This window comes from Corythoichthys intestinalis, chromosome 5 (genome assembly GCF_030265065.1).
Source record: "Corythoichthys intestinalis isolate RoL2023-P3 chromosome 5, ASM3026506v1, whole genome shotgun sequence".
Classification (NCBI taxonomy): domain Eukaryota; kingdom Metazoa; phylum Chordata; class Actinopteri; order Syngnathiformes; family Syngnathidae; genus Corythoichthys; species Corythoichthys intestinalis.
In genome coordinates this window covers 222,411-243,691 of record NC_080399.1, presented here as the reverse complement: position 1 = coordinate 243,691, position 21,281 = coordinate 222,411, and the positions used below count along the sequence as shown (strand labels likewise).

General features: G+C 48.8%; 1 protein-coding gene across 8 annotated transcripts; it reads left to right on the top strand.

Moving 5' to 3' along the window:
• phf21ab (PHD finger protein 21Ab) lies at window positions 1–20,951 on the top strand. 8 transcript variants are annotated; one of them, XM_057836846.1, is made up of 18 exons: window positions 1–450; window positions 2,494–2,532; window positions 4,415–4,466; window positions 4,537–4,626; window positions 9,161–9,193; window positions 9,272–9,337; window positions 9,559–9,702; window positions 9,886–10,119; window positions 11,312–11,626; window positions 11,698–11,805; window positions 11,892–11,943; window positions 12,023–12,102; window positions 12,182–12,242; window positions 17,858–17,958; window positions 18,177–18,332; window positions 18,529–18,604; window positions 18,673–18,776; window positions 18,899–19,569. In XM_057836846.1, the coding sequence occupies exons 3-18, from the start codon at window positions 4,425–4,427 to the stop codon at window positions 19,412–19,414; spliced, it is 2,178 nt and encodes a 725-aa protein (XP_057692829.1). In that variant the 5' UTR covers window positions 1–450; window positions 2,494–2,532; window positions 4,415–4,424; the 3' UTR covers window positions 19,415–19,569. The 8 variants fall into 8 exon arrangements, with proteins under 8 accessions (XP_057692829.1, XP_057692827.1, XP_057692830.1 ...); XM_057836844.1 differs by lacking the exon at window positions 1–450 and adding an exon at window positions 503–1,169 and having other exon boundaries at window positions 11,701–11,805; XM_057836847.1 differs by lacking the exons at window positions 1–450; window positions 17,858–17,958 and adding exons at window positions 503–1,169; window positions 17,721–17,743.
• Window positions 20,952–21,281: the final 330 nt, after the last annotated feature.

Here is a 21,281-nt window from a genome sequence, read left to right as displayed (position 1 = left end):
TAGGCAAAGTGAAATAAATTCGCCGCACCGACACGATAACTAGTCCGGTGGGGCAAGCCGCCTTTTTGCGGGACGGAAGGTGCCGATCGACACCGTCGAGACAAGTCGGGCAACCCGCGCGAGCGTTACCGACGGCCCGTCGGCGCCCGGGACGGATTTGTGGAGACGGACAAGTAGTTTTGCCGGGCCTTCGCCTCGCTCCGCGGCGGAGGGATCTGTGCTGTGCGCAGTCCGAGCTGAATGAGATTGAACAAGAGTTCTTGTTTTGTAGCTTCAGATTGTCTCATTTCACACCAATTCGCCCAAACTACATCGAAAATTGGCCAACAAAGTCCTGGCGACGGGGAAGGAGCGAGCGAACGAGCGGCTCTCTTTGTTGGCTTTTGTTCTGCCGCGGATCGGCTTCTCGGAGCTACATATCGCATTAATCAGGAGGAGGACTGCTGCTGAGTAAGTGCACGTCGGTCGCCCGCTCGCTCGCTCGCTCGCTCGCACGGGTTTGTTCATTTGCTAACTTTAATGTCGTCCACGCTCGCCCCGAGTTGACGCGCCTCACGTCTCGTCGCGTCTCGTCTCATCCCGTCCCGTCCGTCGCCGCGCCGCGCGCGACCCCGACCCGTCGGGGAGCTAGCCCTCCCCTCGGCGCTCGCCGCTTCTTGTCGGACTTACTACGGACGAACGAGACGAGCCGAGCGCGAGGCCGACATAAGTTGAGCTGGCGAAGACTGCGCTTAGCTTGCTAGCATCCTAGGTAGCGCTCCGGCCAGCGAGCGGACAGCGGAGCTGAGCGAAGCGGCGGGCGCTAGCTAGCCAACCCGCCCTCCATTCCTCGGCCGCTTTTGCTTCGTCTTCTTGCGGGGCTCCAGCTCGGCCGGTGTCGGCCGCTTGGCCTGGCCCGGCCACACGCGCTCTATCCTGGCCGACTCTTGTTCATCATTCGGGGCAGCTAGCCAAGCAGCCGTGTTAGCTCACCAGGCTAACGGGGCGCTATAGCGTCATCAACTAGCTAGTGAGCGAGCTAACATTATCCACTTGTTCTCCTGTCTTCGCCACTGACACCCGGGACTTTTTTTTGGATCTTTTGGGCCGTTGGACGCAACGTGTCGACCCGCCCGGGGTTTTAAGGGGAAAAGTGGAGCGACTGGGAAGGCTGGTTAAAACACTGTAATGTATGTGTTTATATTAACATTTCTCTAGATACCCCCCCAAGTGAAAGGTCCGCTTTAATGTCATCCGCGTTCTTCGTCCCTACACTTGAAAATGAATCCCAATTCAGAGGCGGTGTGTTTGTGTTTGAGTGTGTGGAGGGGCTGTCTCACTTGCAGCTACTAGACGACGTGCGCAACTTGGAATTTTAGCAGTTTGACTTGCAAGTTAATTAAGTCAGGTTAACATGACGTTCTCTTGCGAAAGTTTTTTTTTGTTTTTTTTTTTTTAAAGTTATATATCGTTCAACTCGAGCACATTGGTGTTCCACTCCTGTTTAGGAACTTTGATTGCTCCCAAACTGCCCTTGAACTCGCAGAACGTCTGCTTGAGTTCAAATTGATTTGGAAGGTTCCAAAAAGTATTTCAAAAAAAAAAAAAAGTGATTAGAGTGGCAAGAACGCCCCCTTCCCTTCCTCACCTTGGAAGATTATTTTGAAGTAGTGCATTGCAACTAGTATTGTCACTATACTAAAATTTTCAGCTCAATATTAATATTAAAAAAAGAACTACTCGATACGGTTTTTCATTAAAAACACAATGAAATATAATTTTTATTAACAAGGGAAATGACATATCTTCCATTACTATCATGAGTAGTGCAAAATAAAACGTTTATGGTGACGTATACTAGTGCATAAACAAATCAATATAGGAATTAAAAAAACGTCAACAATTAGAAGAATGTTTAGGGGTAACACTCTGCAACCCACTCAAATGTTATCTGGTTATTTTAGAACACAACTGTTCCAGTTTTGTCATGAAACGCACGTAAAGAGCTCAGTCACGCGGCGGCGGACAGATGGGCCGAGTCCCGATACTTTTGCTATTAAATATGGTCATTTCTGTACGGAGACTCGGGATAGCCCCGCTTGCTACAAATACCTCGGTCGGTCCGACATACGCTCCAAGCCAAACGCAAGGGTCCGGCAAGGATTTGATACATTTTCTACTGGTCTTGCACGAGCCTTTTTTACGGTCTTAAAACTCGTGTTCAAGATCCAAAGGAAGGGCTTGGGGGCGTGTCATTCAATGGATACAAGTGGAAAAGTTCAGTTTTTAACTGAAGGAGATGTTCAAACTCTTTCTAATGAGCACGTTGACATTTGATCTCATGTCTGACAAACAAATAGAAGCACAGTCGTTAAGTATTCGGTCGATCGTTAAGTATTCGGTCGACTGCGTCGTAGCATTTTGTGCGCAACTCTCTACTTGACCTGTTGACGAGCGAACGGCCGCTTTGACCGTGAGATGGTAAAATCATTGTAGTGTTCCTTTGTTTTGCAGGGCAGCGCAGACGGGTGGAGTCCAGTCCCTAGCCAGGCGGTGAGTCCCCTTTTTTTCTTCTCCTACATTTGTGTTTGGAACGCGCTCAATGTGAACCGTACCAAAGATAGGAACTCAGAGATGCCGACTCGGCGGTATTTTCTTCGGAGCGGTTACGACAAGTCCTAAAATGTTCCCGTACGTCGTACGCTAGTCCGTCTAGGAGTTCGCCCGGCCGCGTCTCCGCCGACCGGCGAGCGAACAGGTAAGTCGGCACGCGTTCCGTCGTCGGCTTCCGTCACGTCGCGCCGCCGCCGTTCTATCGCAGGGGTCGGGAACGTACGTCTCGCCAGCCGTATCTGGTTCTTCGCCAACCTGTCCTCTTAGCCGAACGCGCCAATGGCGCGTTCGCTCGTAGATCTCGGACGCTTCGACCGATGCCGAGCGAATCGGAGTGTATTAAAAATTTTCGTAGGGGGAGAATGAAACCACGAATATGAACCGTGACTCTGTGAGGCGCGGCGTGGCTATCGCTCTATTGGACAGTCAAATTGTGGCTATTTCCAGGAGGACGAGACTCACGAAACGGCCGGCCCGAAAAGCTCCGCCCGTCTCGGCCTCTTGTTACGCACGCCTCCTCCCGGTCGTCCCCGATTGTGGTTTCCGCTTCCGGGAAATATACGTGGCGCCACAGCAGGTTTCTATTTTGCGTATTCCAAGCGGCGAGTGTGGACTTGGGCAACGATCGTAACGTCCCAAGCAGAGGTTGCGCAAGACTTTTTCGTTGTCTGTCATTTTGACTGACAGGGTCATAAAAATCCGGTCATAACCTATTTTTACCCGTCACTTAAATTTTTAAAATGATGATAAAGACATTGTGGTGACCCTTTGTTTGGCATAATTGACTTTCCGTACTTGTGTGTCCATTTGGCCGAGCGCGTTAGCGGCTACGACACAGTCACGTGACAGAGACACTTAAGAGCCGCGCGCGTTCCGGCTTGAATAGAGAGTTCACACACAGAGAGCAGCAGAGCTACAGAGGCTGGACACAGAAAATTCGAGCTAACAAGACTCTTAACATTGCATACCGCTTCAACATATTCAATAGTATTTAGTTTTCATTCATTTTAAATTCTGTCCGAACAAGCTTAACAGAGAATCCACACCGTGCCATCATCACACATCAAGCAGATGAGGTTACATATGGAACAATGAAATGAACATTTCACCTGCTGTGGCCAGAACGCAGTCTCACACTTTCCTCCTGGTGCGCATGGACTTGAATTGCGTGCCCGCTTGTTCAGTCCCTCTTTTTTCACCTCTTTTATCAACACCATCGTTGTTTTGGGGCTTTTTGAAGAAACTTCGGACACTCAGTTGCCTTGACATTTTTCCGAGCAAGGCCAACGACGTCATGCATCAAGAGAGACAATAGCTAATTAATATGCTCACTCGCCACCCTGTGGTCTGGGGTGTGAATTGCAACCGGTCAAAATGACAGATGGACTTCAGTTTTTTCCGTCACCGTTTTAAAAAATCGGTCAACGACGGAAAATATTCGGTTCACGCGACCCCTGGTCCCAAGTCACGATGTTAGACTTTCTTCGTTGTTTTCTCAAGATTTATTCTAATGGCGTCTCGACGACGGCTCGTAAAGGTGGAGCGTGACCACGCTGTCCCTCCCGTGTGATGCGTTCAAATGCGTCGGCGAAAGAAACGGTGCTCGCAAAACCGTTATGTAGAATGTTTCCCGCGACGGAGGTCGGCATCTCTGAACCTTTCCGGGAGAATCGAGTCGTCCTCGACAGGTGCTCGAAAGTCTTCGTGAGTACGATCGCCGTTCGGTAAGAATAACGGCCAGAGCTAATTGCGCGCGGCGCCCGTCAGATCCGATCCGATCCGAGCGAGGGGTTGACGCATCTTCTCGTATTCTCGCTCGCAGCGGCACGTTCATGCTTCAGTTGGATGCTTTTCCCAGCGGAGACGGCGTTCAGGTACGGAGAAGGCGCCCCGCCGGCAGCGTCGGCTCGCTCCCGAAACTCTTTGACTTTTGCTTTACGACAGGCTGATCCTTCAGCTGCGAGACTGACGGCATCCATGATGGAACTGCAGACCTTGCAGGAGGCTCTGAAGGTGGAGATTCAAATCCATCAGGTTTGACATCTTGGCTTCACATTTGGCATTCTGGCAAAGTCGTCTTAGTCTTTTGGACTGTCATATTTATTAGTCATATTTTAGTCATTTGAAAATGTGTTTGTCTTCGTGTAGTTTTAGTCGATGTTTACAAAACAATATTTTGTCCCAAAAAAAAAAAGGTTTCCAACTATTAGGAATGAACATTGACAGATGAGCAGATATTGTAGCGTCTACAAGGACAATGCCAATTTGGTGATAATACACACTCAGCAGGAAAACGGTACATTATTTTTTCATTCATTATCCCACGGACTGTATGTTTAAAAAAACAAAAAAAGTGGTCCAAGAGATTAAGAGGACGCTCGTCGTTAGCATTCGTGTAATGATAACGCAAATGCTATTCTAATGCTAGGAGTTACATTTAGTGTGTGATGATCACACAGCACAGACCTTAAAGCAACATTGGGAATTCTCTCTGACCAAGCTAAGTAAACAAATCTTACCTGTGTGCAAGCCTGCATGGAGACTAGAGAAAGACACATCGGGATGGCGTGGCTCAGTGGTAGACTAGTTGTCCTCCAACCCAGAGGTTGTGGGTTGGATTCTCTGCCCTGATGAACTCTCCTAAGTATCCTTGAGCAAGGTACTGAACCCCACATTGCTCCTGGTGCTGTGTCACCAGTAGGGAGATGGCAATGTAGTGTAAAGTGCTTTGAGAACCTTGAAAGGTGGAAAAGCGCTATACAAGTACAACACCGACACCACACCACACCGGTGAGTTTGGGGCACAGCACGTCACATGAGTGACACAATTTAACACTGCTACGATTAGGGTTGGGCGCCGAGCATCGACGGGACCCGGTTCTAACACTCCGGTTCTCCCCGAACCGTTCGAATTTTAAAATATCGATTCTGTGTTTCGATGCCTTGACCGCCTAGCGGGAAAAAAAATGCTGCCGAAAACCACAAAGAAGAAGCCACCGGAAGCGCGCGTTTATGCAGCGCAACTTGATTGCAACCGTGGACGCGGTGCTCCGGCGGCGCTCAAAAGTTTGGCTTAACTTTACCAAAAAAAAAAAAAAATACCAGTCAGCTCAGTGCAACATTTGCAACACAACTATAATATAGCCTAAATGCCAAGTGCAAAGCTAGCCGAGTGTTACGTAGTTGACACGTCAGAACCAGGTAAGTAAAACGGCACATTACGTCTGTCTTTTGCTAGTTCCCCGATCTGACGGAGGGGTTAGGGTCCCAACGTCCGGCTTTAGTCGATATCATTTATATCGAACTAGATGCAAAATGACAGACTTGGCAGCGTTAGAATATATAAAGAGAAATAGATGCGAAATGAAAGACTCGCTAGCGGTAGTAAACAGCCGCCATCTTAAAGCAGTGGACGCCTCCGTTAAAATCAACAGTATTTAATGGATTTTTGTTTTGGAATCTGTTGTGTTGCTTATTTAGAAAGAAGCATTGGATGACTTTTTGAATGAACCCGTAGCAGTGAAAACATAACATAGCATCGCATCACAAAGCATCCTAGCCGGACGCTCTCATCTCTTCTTCTCCGATTTATACGTACACACTCCTACAGTGCCACTCGCTGGCCTAACTACTATTGTCACAACATAAACATTGTCTGTGTGTGTCTATAAACCCAACAGAATGGGTTTTCCAAATAAGGAAAGCTTATTATTTTGCCTCGTCTACATCAAATTATAATCAATAGAAGAATTTATACTCGTGCTTCGTCGTAGCTCCCAGCTAAGGCAAAAGAAACCAAGGAAATGTTTTCTCCGACAGCTTTTGGAAAATAAACATCCTTTTGGAAAGAAACTTCATCACATGCGAGTTCAAAGACCAATATTTTTATACAGGTTAAAAAGAACCCTGTGAAAAGTTCATTTATAAATTTGACATTCATACAGACTAATTCATTGTTAAACTATAGATTTTTTGGACCCTGCCTCTTGAAAGAATCTGAATCGAGAATCGTTCGGAACCAGAATCAAAACGTGGGTTAGGCTTAGTAATCGTTGAATTTCAAACGATGCCCAACCCTAGCTATGATGCAGACTAACTACACATAATCTGTCACACACTGTGAACATGTGACAGAAACTATTATTATATTTACAGATTTTTGTCTCATTATGTTTTAGTTGTCCAAATCACGTTTTTAGATCATTATCGTCTTGAAAAAAGTGTTTGTTGATGAAAACAACACTCAAACAACTCTCGTCGCTAAGCTAAATGGTACCTCGATGTGCGTTTGTGTGGAAATGTAGTTCACGAACAACAACAACAACAAAAACTATTCACCTTCTCACCGAAACCAGTAAAACTCTTTTTACGGCTATTATCATTTCCCCCTACTTCTTGAAATAGGAAAGGTCGCCGTTTCCTGGTGCAACAATCAGAAACAAAAAAACAAAACTCATCTGTGCTTGGGACTACTGCCGGGTTTCACTTGCTGACAGCGTCTATGTCGGGCTAGTGTGAAAAGCCCTTTTAAAGATACATTGTCATTTATAATTTAACAATCCGTCTAAATGACTAGATATAGCTCATTTTTGAGATACTATTTGCCAAGAGTCATCTGAAATAGCACATCAAATACAAATTGTTCCTTTACACGCTTTATTTTGGATATTGCATCGGTTCTGCTGTCGCGAGCTCGTACCTGACAACGTTGGCGCGGAGTTGGAAATCTGGAGAAAAACGTTATTTCAAGGTAATGAATATGATTCTGGATTATGGCAAATAAAATGACCTGAATATTGACATTGACATCACGTTTAAGTTCTGTGTGGCGCGAGTTTGACCCGAAGCGTAGCGTCCTAGCATAGCGTTTGTTCGTTGATGACGTCGCCGGTTGTGATTTCAGATGAGTATTTTGTAGTATTTAGAAAAGATTGAACGAGGGTCCGTTAACAGAGGGACTATTATTCTTGTGGTAACGCAGTTTGTATCAGGGCCAAATAAAAGAAAAAAGAAAGACGAGATTTAAGTCGTACTACTGTATTGCCACGAGAAAAAAAAGTCGTATTATTACGTAGGGTTAATGTGGCTACTCGTTTTACGTACATGTACCGTAGCTGGGAGCTACGACGTTAGCCTGGCTAATGAAAAAATAGATCTTTGTTTATGATTCTTCTTGGGAAACAAAATCTGGGAGAAAAAAAGAAAAATCTCATTTGTCACGATATGATATGATATGAAGCAATTTCGCCGTGGCGCAACATGGCTGAAGCTGTCAGACTGATGCGACCCACCGCCACGGCTTCAAAAAATCCTAGTGGAAACCCTGTGTTAGTAAATGTTCAAAATACAACAAATGCTTTTGGTTTTTGTTTCCTCTTAGATGACTCCAGGCCATTATTTTAAGAAAGTGTTGACACCGTTTTCTGCCGGAGCGCACCTTTTTCCGGCGCCGTCATTGTAGGAAGTGCCACTTGTCTTTTTTCGGGTGGATGAATGTGGGGATTTTAAAAAATAAACGTGATGTGTTTGTGCAATGGCAATAAAGGCCTTGTATTCTATTGCATGTAGTCACATGTTAGTGTGACAAAGGCTACTTTCATACTACAGGTCTTAATGCACGAATCCGATTTTTTGTCATATCCGTTTTTTTGGCGTGCCCGTTCAGACTGCCTTTATCCATTGAGACCGTTCAAGTATTACGCATGCGCACTAATTCGCAGTCCGACACGCGCTAAGCAAGAAGACCCGCATGCGCAGAAGCATCAAAAGAAATGACAGACGTCATCCGTCATTCCAGGGATATCATATTTTGCTTTTCAAAAGGTGGACACAAATTACAGACATAAATAATCCCCGTTTAGGCTTACATTCAAAGTTTATATGGATCGATAGCATGCAGGCGCTGTCCGTGCACGTCACACACACATACGGGCAGTTTGTCCCGACTCTCGGCCGTGGAGGCAATGTTGAAATATTGCTCACTTGGAACAGAGAGAAAACTGAGCATTCTCAGGCTTATCCTCAACCCATTTTTATTTTTTTATGACTGTTGTCAAGCTCAGCCCTTCCTCAAAAGCCGTGTTCACTGCAAGCTAGGCGCTAATAACGCACAGGTGCATCGCTACGGTAACGACTCTCTCGCTATTTGATGACGTAATTGCTGCATTAAATCCGATTTGCGGGACTGGACAGTACAGACCGCCGCGACAGTCTGGAAAAATGTGGCCCAGATCGGATTTAGACCACATACGAAAGTGACCCAGATCGGATTTGAAATGGTCCCGTTCTATGCGACTTGTCACGTTCAGACCGTCAAGTTAATGCCTCACTCGAGTCGGAAAAACACGAAAAAATCGGATTCGTGCATTAAGACCTGTAGTATGAACGTAGCCAAAATGATATCAAAAGCTACGGCATTGCGGGGGACGACGACCCTGCATCTGTGAAAGTGACTATTTGGATGCTAAAATCTGAAAAATTGTCGCGTTACTTCAAAATAGTATTGGGTGAAAAGAATACTGAAATCATGAGTAACATTCTGGGTGGCTGTTGTTGTTGCCCTCCTCAGAAACTGGTGGCCCAAATGAAGCAGGACCCTCAGGTAAGCGCGCCGTCAAGAACTAGAGCTAGAGCCGGTGTCCGCCACTCGCTCACGGCGCCGACCCGCTCTTTTGTTCAGAATGCCGACCTGAAGAAACAACTTCACGAGCTTCAGGCCAAAATCACCGCCCTGAGCGAGAAGCAGGTACGCGCCGGCCGTCGACGAGCGGTCGCGTCGGGAGAAGAAGAGTTTTTGAGCTCGCTCGGTTTCGTGACGCATTTTTTGGCCGCTGACCTGTAAAAGGTCGCGCGGAAACCGTTCCGACGGGTCAATTCAATTGAATTCAATAGACTTTATCGGCCGATCGCCCCGTCTCAGAAATAACGCCCGCCCGCTCGCTCGCGTCTGTCTGCCTGTTGCTCTAGAAAAAGGTGGTGGAGCAGCTGAGGAAGGAGCTGCTGGTCAAGCAAGAACCCGAAGCCAAAGTGCAGCTGCAGGTCCACGCGCCGCCCGCGGTGGGTGAAATCAAGCCCTCCGCCCTGCAGCAGATTGCCGGAGGACTGCAGCAGGTAGGAAACCGACCGTCGGCCGCCCGCTCGGCGCGCTCTCGCTTTTGGCTTTTCTCACGTCGTTCGGGTACGCTAGCGCTCCCGTCGGCTCGGACTCCCCGGCGATCTTTCCCGAATAACGGATAGCCCGAGGCGAAACGCGCCTGGTCTGGTTAACTACTCGAAGCGGTTTTGCGCACGCAGACGCTGACGGTGACGCCGCTCCTCGCCGCCAAGGCGTTACCTCTGGTGTTGAAAGCCGCGCCCGCCCCGCCCGGCTCCGTCCTGCCTCAACGCCCGGCCACCGTCGCCATGGTAACCACCGCCATCTCCAAAGCGGACTCGCACAACGCCCCCATCAACCTGCAAGTGGCGGCCGGCAAACTCAACGCTCACGGCTTGGAACCGGTCAGGCTGGTGTCCAAGAACGCCATGCTGGTACGTACGGACGACGCACCGGACTCGCTCGAAGGTGTTTTAGAAGTGAAATGGTGGCAAAAGCGAGCCCTGAAAATATCCTCAGACGGGGACCGGTGGCAGATCGGACTCATTGTTGTTTTTGTTTGTTCACGTTTACGTCGACTCGGTCCCGTCTCCGTTGGAGTGATTCCGCGCGAAAACGATGTAGTATTCAGGCCCGGGCCCTAGAGGGCAGTGCCGTTTTACAAGGCGACAGCAAATAAAGCACTTTGTCGACGACAGCCCCCTCAGCCCGGAAGACGACATGCAATGGTATGAAAAAGTATGTGAACCTTTTGGAATTTCTCGCATTTCTGCATCAGATCATCATCAAATGTGATCTGATCTTTGTCAAAATCACACAGATGAAAAAAGTGTGTGCTTTAACTAAAACCACCCAAACATTTATACCTTTTTATATTTTAATGATGATAGTATGCAAACAATGACAGAAGGTCGAAGTGAACCATCACATTTAATATTTATTTATATATTAAATAATATATTAAATATATATATATATATATATATATATATATATATGACTTAAATAGTTTGGTAAACATTGGTTTCAGTTGCTCTTTAACTCTCCTTAGGCAGAGGGTTCACTAACTTTTTTTCCCCCCTCCTCTGTCATTATTTGCATGCTATCCTCATTAAAATATGAAAACCTATAATTTGTTTGGGTTGTTTTAGGTAAAGCAGACACTGTTTTTACATCTGTGTGATTTTGACAAAGATCAGATCACATTTGATGATTTGATGCAGAAATGTGAGAAATTCCAAAAGGTTCAGATACTTTTTCATACCACTGTATCCACAAGCATTAGCATGGTATTTGCCTTAGCATTAGCATTGAGCGTGGCCTGCGTTGTCTTAAACTCTCAAACTTTGTATTTTTTTTTTAATTTTTAAACACAGTTGTTAGCTGGGATAGGCTCCAGCGGCCGTGGCCCTCGTGAGGTTAAGTGGTTGAAAAGATGAATGAAACCAACCACTACGACTAAGGAGGAGTTGGCTCGCCCTCTGAAATGTCTCATCGGCCTAGAAACCGTCAAATTTCAGAGCGCGCCTACATACTAGCTAAACGGGCATAGCCTAGGAGCTACGTCATTGGGCTTCTGTTGCCGGCCGATCGGTAGGCGCTTTTGTGACCGTCGCGGTTCCTCAGCAGGTCAGGCCGAAGCCCGGCTCGCCCGCCAACGTCCCTATCGCCCCCGCTCCCCCGCCGCCCATGATGGCGGCGCCCCAGCTGCTGCAGAGGCCCGTCATGTTGGCCACCAAACTGCCGCCTTCGCTGGCGCCCGCCGCGCCCATTCACCAGCTCCGCATCGTTAACGGGCAGCCCTGCGTCAAGAGCGGCTCCGCCCCATTGACGGGCATCGTCATCGCCGCGGCCGGCGCCCGTCTCGCCGGCACCCCCCGGGCACCCGACCCCGCCTCCGTGCCCGCGCGGCCTTTACAGACGGGCGGCGCCGAGCCCAAGGTAGGAAACGCGGCGGCACCCGCTACCTCGCCGCCCCACCCGGTCTCTGACTGCTCGCCGGCCTTTCACAGCAGACCGTTAAAGCTGGAGGCGGAGCAGAGCACAAGGCCACCCTCCCTCCTTCGGCGACTCCGCCCTCGTCTCCGCCTCCCGGGCCCAAGAAAGAGGAGAGTCCCGAGGTAGGCGACGACATTGACCGCGCGGCGCTCTCCGGCTGGCTGGCCGGCCGCTCGCTCGCTTGTTTGATGCCGCTTCTTTCTTCTAGAAACTGGCATTCATGGTGTCCTTGGGACTTGTAACGCACGACCACTTGGAAGGCAAGCGCGGCCGTAGCGCGCGGAAAAACGCACGTCGACCGGCGTCCAATTGTAACCAGTCTTTCACGCTACTTTGCAGAGATTCAGAGCAAACGGCAAGAGCGCAAGAGAAGAACGACGGCCAACCCGGTGTACAGCGGAGCCGTTTTTGAACCCGAGGTAAGTCCGACGAGGATCGCTCGGACGCCGGTCGGAAGCGTCGGCCGCTATTTTAATTTTTTTCCTGTTTGTGTTTCAGAGGAAAAAGAGTGCCGTGAGTTACCTGAACAGCCCGTTACACCAGGCGGCACGAAAGAGAGGTCGGTATAACGCGGCCGGTGGAAAAGCGTTCTAACTGGACGTGCGTAGTGGCAAAACTAACAAGCGGGGAGTAACGGGCGTTGCTATTAACACGCTTTGGTGCCGCCGTTAAGTAGCGCTTGCTTTCGGCCGGCGCTAGCCCAGCGCTCCGCCAGGGCGGACGTTCTCGTCACCGAGAGAGATAAAGGTCCGGCGGCCCGAAACGGCTTACTCCGTCAACTCCGTTTTTCCAGCCCTTTTTTCGATTCTGAAGCCCCGGGGTCGGGGGCGGCGGCCGGTCGCCAAAGGGTCCCTCCCGCGGCGACGCGCGATACGATCGCCCGGACGGAGGAAGGCCCGGGAAGTGCCGACGTCCCGTTAAGCCGGCGGCGAAGCGAGCGTCGGTCCGGAGGCCCCGATTCGTTTGTCATTTTTGGCGCGAGAAAGCTGCGACTTCTCTCATTTTAAGGAGGACGGGGAGATAGTCACCCCGCAAAAGGCTGTCGTCATTTCGACTTGAATGTCGTGAGTTTGCTGTGGCTCCGCTCGCCAAAGCGCTGGGAAATTTCAGTCTGGCAAAGTTGGGGGGAGCACATTTTATGGCAGCTTCTTCAGCTCTAATTGTGCTTCCCACCAGTAGTCATAGCCTACATCAAACCGCCGCTACCGGGGCTCCTTTTCTAAGGTCTTTACAACATATAAATAAGAGATGTGTGAAATTTCCGATTCTTAGATTATTGGCCATTCGGCCTTTGAAGATTGGAGAACGATTCACAAACATCCAAATTCCGCAGATTGAAATATGCCTGGTAAAGCGAAACTAAAACACAGTCGGAGCGGTCTTCGGGACGCAATGAGGAACGGACCGGGAGTAAACATAGCGCTCAACTCGTGCCGCTAGATAAAAAAAAACAATAATACCTGACCGGGGCCAACAGCCACTACAAACTCCGCCCACATAACGCTACGGTACATATTACATGTATATTAGAGGTAAGATCTCAAGCCCGAACCGGACCCGAAGTTTCGACCGGGTCGGGCCCAAAATGTCAATTATTTACGTTTGGGTCGGGCCGGACTTCTCTCTCGCTAACTTTTTTTTTAGTAAATATTAGAGGCGTGCGAAATTTCCGATGCTGAGATTATTCGCAATTCGGCCGTGGAACATTCGAGAACGATTCACAAAAATCCAAATTCCGATTATGGAATTATACGAGGTAAAGCAGACCTAAAACACAGTCGGCGCGGTCTTCGGGACGCAACGAGGAACGGACCGAGAGTAAATATCATGTTCAACTCATGCCGCTAGATAAAAAAAACACTACCTGACTGCGGCGACAGCTGCTTCAAACAACGCCCAGTTGCTACAAATATACGGCTACAGTAGATATCACATATATGCAGAACTAGATGCAAAATGACAGACGACGGCGCCGGTAGAACATGTACAGGGTGACCCCAAAAAAAGTTAACACTGCCATAATACAATTTAAATGCCATGTTTATTCATCTTAGAATTAGATTTTAATCACAAATGATACATTATTGTAAAGAACATGTACAGTACACTCTATTTTTCAATGTGTCCTCCCTTAAGTGTCACAACGGCCTCCAGGCGCCTGCGGAACGCTTCTTTATGTAGGATGCTGTCATCTTTTCCCAAGATCTAACAATGGACAAGGCTGCCACAGAAGTTTGTGGCTTCTTACAGGCACTGTCCTCCACAGTTGCCCATACGCTATAATCCAGGGGATTGAGATGTGGACTCTGGGGTGGCCACATATCACCTTGTCAATCAACTTTTTGGTCCGCACTGATCCAGACCCAGGTTTTGGTGAGGCTGTTCCAGTATCTTTCAGCTTCTTTTTAACTTTGTAGACTGCACATCTGGATATTCTCAGATTTGCTGCAATCTCAGTAGGTGTCAGACCGGCACGCAGCAATTCAGGTACAGCTAAAGTTTTCTTCATTTTCAGCAGAAGCACAGGAATTGTAGAGACGAGAGATGACCAGCTGCATTGAGTGACCTTAATGAATCACTTAAGCATGACAACCTATTTAGATATGTTTCAATGGCTTTTAAACAAGCAGTCAACTGAGTGTAAACTTTTTTTGGGGTCACCCTGTAATACTGAACAGAGATGCGGTATGACAGACTTGCCGTTTAGTAGTTGCCGCGTTGTTAACAGCCGCCATCTTAAAGCAGTAGACTTCTCTAGAAGGCTCTGTTGTAGCGAACCTAATGAACTTTTTATCTAAAATACTCCTTAATCGGCAAAATCTTTACTTGAATCCATCTTGAAATGATGAAACAGTTTTAAAACTTGTCAAAAGAAAGACAGAAGGGAAATGATGGAATAATGGGAGAATTTGAACAATTTTAACGGTTGATTTACATCATTAAAATAATTGAATGTAGTTTAAAGCTGCTGATACAGAATGGGACTTGAGTCATTTACGGTTTTAAAATGTTAACATGATACTGAAATATTAGTTTGGTTTAGCCTGAGAGGATTTTTGAACAATTTTGAAACTAATGTACAAAACATTAAAAGCGCGGGGGGGTGGTAACATCAATAATGGATTTATAATGGAATCGGAGCCTCTGAATCGTAATCGAATCGTTACGTGCCAAAAGATTCCCACCTCTAGTAAATATGTATATTAACCCTGAAAAATATTAGAAAAAACTTACATTGCTACTTTTCGCTTAAATAGCTTTGTTGTGGGTAGACTGGTTGATGTATTTTATTTATGTTTTATATATACGTATATGAAATTTATATATGTATATTAAAACGATGTACGGATGTTAAACTAAGGAATATTTGTTATAAAATAAATAATTTGGATAAAACGGAGAAGGCGCTGTATGGTCATTGCTAACAGGAGCCGCAGATCCAGTGCATTTACGCGCGCGTGAGAACGCCGTGGCCCCGCCCTCTTTTTTAATCTTCCCCTCCTGACCTGGCGCCCTCCGCATCCTGGTATTTCCTTTTTGATATGGGTCAGCAAGAAGTGAAACTCAAAGACGGGGGAATTGAAAAGGCAAACATGCACCGGTAGGAGGGGAGTATAGAAAGGCTTCGAATTGATTGTTGAAGATGCTGTACAGAAACCTGTGTCTGTCGCGCTGAATGTAAACAAATGTGGCGCTTTGCTCTCATACGAGAAAAATATTTAACAAACTTTTCCGGCGTTATTTTGTTGAGTAAATGCATTTATAATGATCACAATAATATGTAGACTATTTTTAAACATTAAGACACTTTTTTTTCTTTTCTGCCAACTTGAAGAAATTAAAATAAATTTTGACTCCAATTACCGCCTGACAGAACAGACACACGAATATAAAAGATATGTTTATTGAATATGAATCTTAGTCTTTTTTAACTGGGAGAATTTTTTTTTACAAAAGACCGGCTTTAATTTGTTATCATTACAGTGCTGGCCAAAAGTATTGGCACCCCTGCAATTCTATCAGATAATGCTCCATTTCTCCCAGAAAATGATTGCAATTACAAATGCTTTCCTTCATTTATTTTGCTTGCAATGAGAAAACACAAAAGAGAATGGGAAAATAAATTCAATCATTATCATTTTACACAAAAGTCCAAAAATGGGCCAGACAAAAGTATTGGCACCCTTTGGAAAAATCATGTGATGCTTCTCTAATTTGTGTCATGAACAGCGCCTGTTACTTACCTGTGGCACGTAACAGGTGGTGGCAATAAGTAAATCACACTTGCAGCCAGTTAAAATGGATGTAAGTGGACTCAACCTCTGTCCTGTGTGTACCACATTGAGCATGGAGAAAAGAAGACCAAAGAACTAACTGTCTGAGGACTTGAGAAGCAAAATTGTGAGGAAGCATGGGCAATCTCAAGGCTACAGTTTCATCTCCAAAGACCTAAATGTGCCTGTGTAAAGCCCACGGCACCGTGGATCACCTCCCTAGATGTGGACAGAAAAGAAAAATTGACGAGAGACAACCAAAGATTGTGCGGGTGGTGGATAAGGAACCTGGACTAACATTCGAACAATTTCAAGGGTACAACAGTGTCAATCCGTACTATCTGTCGGAGTCTGAATGAAAAGGGACTCTATAGTAGGACACCCAGGAAGTCTCCGCTTCTGACCCAGAGACATAAAAAAGCCAGGCTGGAGTTTGCCAAAACATAGCTGAGAAAGCAAAAAATGTTCTCTGGTCAAATGAGTCAAAAGTAGAACTTTTTGGGAAAAAGCATCAACATAGAGTTGGGAAACTTAGGGGGAAAAAATGAGGCCTTCAAATAAAAGAACACGGCCCCCACAGTCAAACATGGCGGAGGTACCCTGATGTTTTGGGGTTGCTTTGCTAACTCTGGCACTGGACTGCGTGACAGTGTGCATTGCTTGATGAAGTCTGAAGGCTACCAATAAATTTATAGCATTTTGCAGTCACTTTGTCGTCCAGCAGGACAATGAGCCAAACACACTTGAAAATGCACTAGAAAATGGTTGGAGAGAAAGCACTGGAGAATTGGAAATTGGCCAGACCTGAGTCCCATAGAACACCTGTGGAGAGATCTGAATGTGGCACCCTTCAAATCTCAGAGACCTGGAGCAGTTGGCCAAAGAAGAATGATCTAACATTTCAGCAGAAACTCATTGATGGATACCGGAAGCGGTTGTTCGCAGTTATTTTGTCTCAAGGTTGTGCTACCAAGTATTAGGCTGAGGGTCCTAAACAACTTATATGTAAAATTTCATCCATTGTCTTTTGTGTTTTTTCCATTGCAAGCAAAATAAATGAAACTATTAGTACCAAAGCATTTGTAATTGCAATCATTTTCTGGGAGCAGTATCTTACAGAATTGCAGGGGTGCCAATACTGGGAGGTGCGCATTGTCACAAATGTGATCACACAACGCAACCGGTCCCTAAGCAGTGCTCTGTCCAGGTCTGACTGACGCATCGCCTCTCCGCATTCCCTCCTTCTCCTGAGTTTTCACAAATAAAACCTAAAAATTGGGGAGTTTTCGAGTTCGGGCCCCGCAAATCAACTTAATTGATCGGGCCGGGTCAGGCATTAATACCCGCGGGCCAGGCCGGGTTGGGTCGGGCTGGATTTTTTAGGCCTGATCTAACCTCTAATGTATAGAGAACTATAAGCGAAATGCCAGACTGGCCGGCGTTAGTAAACAGCCGCCATCTTAAAGCAATAGACTTCTCTAGAAGGCTGTCGGAGCCAACCTTTTTTGATCTAAAATACTCCTAAATGGGCACAATTTTGACTTGAATCTATCTTAAAATGATGGAACAGTTTGAAAACTTCCATCCATGGATCAAAGCGCGCGCAGGCGGACGGTCGTACCTACAAACTTCTCGTAGGGTTTTGTTGACGAAGCGGGCCGTCCACGCGGCGCAGTCGGTAGCTCCGAGTCCCCGACGCGCGCGCGCGCACTAACACTGTCTGTGCTTCTGACTCCCACTCCCAAACCCCCGCCTCACGCTAGCCAACGACGACTCCCTTTCCAAGGTATGTCACGCAGACTGTTGTTGTTCTTCCCCCTCTCCATCTTTCTTTTTCTTTTGTTTTTTTTTTTTTCTTCTTTGTTTTCTTCGTCTTTGTCGTCTGTCTCATTTCACCCAGGTCGCCCACCCAAATACGGCGGCGTCCCGGAGTCGGGCCACCTTACCCCGACCTCCCCCTCTGGCCCCGTACGCCCCCTCCCCCCGCCCGGCCCCGGGGACGTAAGTAACCGAGGGGGGGTGGGGCGTAAGGCCGCCGTCGGCTCACCAGTCTGTCGATCATTCACCCGCCCGCATGTCACCGGTCTTACAAAGTGAACAGCCTCCGGGCCGAACCAACGAACCGACGCACGTCGCCGCGAGCCCCCCGACTCGAGCCCCGCTGGGGGGCGGGCGGGCGGACGGGCGGGGCGACTGATTGCTGCGATTCTTGCTCGCAGGGAGACATCCATGAGGACTTCTGCACTGTGTGCAGACGCAGCGGCCAGTTGCTCATGTGCGACACGTGTTCTCGTGTCTATCATCTGGACTGCCTGGAACCGCCCCTGAAAAGCATTCCTAAAGGCATGTGGATCTGTCCAAAATGCCGAGATCAGGTAACGGCCCGCTTTAGGACTGTTCCGGCCTTTGTAAGCGTTCGTTCACGCCGCACGCACGCACGCACGCACGCTCGCCCCGTTCATCGTGTCACGCATACCCACCCCCCGCTCCACGACGCCGCGCCGGCCGGTTTTCCGCCCGCCGCAGTCTCCTTTTGGTCGGCGTCTGACCGTCGGCCGCTTTTACCCGCAGATCCTCAAGAAAGAAGAAGCCATTCCCTGGCCCGGAACGCTGGCCATCGTCCACTCCTACATCGCCTACAAAGAAGGTGAGCGGCCTGCTCGGGCTCGGCCGGGCTCTGCGCCGGGCTCACAAACTTTCCGCCGGTTTGAGCAGCGAAAGAAGAAGAGAAGCAGAAGCTCATCAAGTGGAGCGCAGAACTGAGGTTGGAGCGCGAGCAGTTGGAACAACGTGTCAAGCAGCTCAGCAACTCCATCACGGTAAGCCGTCGACTTCGTCGAGTAGCTTCGGCGGGCGCCACGTAGGGTTCGGCGTTGCGTAAGCGGAGCATTTTTCTACGCGAGGGGCACCCTAACCTTCGACTGGTCCCGCCCTCTCTCAGAAGTGCATGGAAACCAAGAATGGCATCCTGGCTCGCCAGAAGGAGATGCAGCTCTCTCTGGACAAGGTCAAACATCTGGTCCGCCTCATCCAGGCCTTCAACTTCAAGCGGACGCCGGCCGACCCCGACGGAAGCGACGGCGGAGCCCGAGACGTCGCGGGACCGCCCGGGCCGGAGGCCGGCCGCCGAGCGGACGAGAAAGACGCGGAGCGGCTGGCGGAAAAAAGCGGGGAAGCCGAGCGGCGGGACGACGCGGCGCTCGCCCCGGACTTTCGGGAAGGAGGCACGGAGGACGGATCCCGGCCCGAGGCGGCGGCCCGGTCCCCGGCGCCCGCATCCTCGGATGCCACGTCACTCTCGACCGTCGACGCTACGGCCCGGCCGACGCTTTGGCCTTCCCGCGCCGCGACCGGCGGGCCTCCGGAAACGGAGGACCGAGACCGACGGGACACGGGCGACGACGAGACCTCGGAACCCTCCCGGCGTTCCGCGCCGGAGCTCGTCGGCGCCGAGTGACCTTCGCCTCCCCCTGCTTGCGGGATACCTTTCAGAAAAGAAAAAAAAAAGTTGCCAATCTGTTGCCAATCTGTGTAAATGTCGTTCGTTTGCGTCGTATTGTCAGCCTGTGTCGATGGTACGTAGCGGCCCGGTCGCGTGCGGCCAGTTAGCCATAGACGTTGTCACGGGAACGCTCGAAAGGAGACCCGATCCGTCACGCCGGAGCGCGCCTGTCCCGGCGGGAGGGGCTACGGGTCGACGACGCGGCCTGGACCCGCGCGGGCGGGCAGGCAGGCAGGCGGGAGAGCGACCGATGCGCCCGAGAGCTGCAGGCGGGCGAGCGACCGATGCGCCCGGGAGCTCCGTCCGGCCTCCCTGCCGCTCCGGAGACCGTAGCCCCGCCCGCCGAGGCCGACGGCGCGACGTGTTTTATTTTCCTCGGTCTTTCAGGTCTTCCCGGTTTTGGAAAAAAGTGCTTTGCGGCCGCAATCTTCAACTGCCAAAGGGGGCGGAGCCACAGTGCCGACAAAAGGAAAAAAAACAAAACAAAGCACAAGTGGGTTCTTTGACGCGTGTGACCTGACTTCTCCCACCTCAGAGGACGCACAAGAAGAGTCCGCAGGGGGCGCCGCTCACTTCCCGCTCGTTCTCGTCTTTAATTTTTCCGGTTTGTGAGACCGGTGTCAGTCAATTGGCGACTCCGCCCCCCCATCCCCGCCCCTCGTTAGGTACCTCGAGTGCCTTGGATGGTCTCGACTTGCACTGTGACGTGTGGACCCGTCCGTCGTCCCCTTCGCCTAGTTGGCCGCTCGGTGTTTTGCTGCCTTAAAATTAGGATTTGGGCCGAGGGGGTCCGACTCGCTCGTCGACAGGTCAAATGTCGCGCGACCGACGTGAGCGTTGGCCGCGCCACGCACTTTTTAGTTTGAGCAGTATTAGGAGAAAACTCGTGAGCGCCCCCTTCTGTCAACGCATGCCTTCTTATGCAAATTTTCTACACAAGTCAATGATGCATTCATGTTTGTGGATTTTTAATTTTGGCAGTTTGGAGTGGGCGGAGCCAACTACGGTCCATTATTCCAAAGAACGCATCAGTCGGTCGGTCATTGGGAATTTGTTTGCGAGCGTCCCGTTGTGCCTGTGGCCTTCTAGTGTTGTCCTGACATGACCCCTGACCCTAACCCACCATCCCTCCACCACCACACCACTTTCTTGGATCTTCCGTGTGCTCACACGCATTGTAGCGCTCCCTCCGAATAAAGAACAAGTGGACATTGGCGATCTTTGTAGAATTGTTTGTATTTTTTCATAATAATTTTGGAAAGGAATGTGTTTATTTTTTTGGACTTGCGTTCCACACGTGTCTTCTTTTGGCCATGTTGCTGGGATTCTTACCTCTGTCTTGAGCCTCCTCTTCTTGTGATGATGATGATGATGATGCAGTGTTTCACTAAATACTGTTGCTAGGTTACAGGATGGCACCAGCCACCACTGGAGCATTTGATCAATTTCTATTTATTTATTTTATCAGTTTGCTAATAAACACTCAAAAGCATCACTGCTGTGTCGTCTATCCGTACTGAACCAGAATCCTAGCTTGATTATTACCTTGGTCTTTCCTATGGAAAGAACAAGGTATTGTTATTCTGCAACTTTATTCGCCTTATTACCTTGGTCTTTCCAAGGGAAAGAACAAGGTAATGCTGTTGTGCAACTTTATTATTCTTATTTATTACCTTGGTCTTTCTGAAAGAAAGAACAAGGTTATGTTATTCTACAACTTTATTATTATTATTATGCAATGGTTTCTCCGCGTTTTTTCGGCGCGCCGCGCAGCCCGAACCGTACCACCGATCGGCACCGTTCAAGTATCGACACGACCGGA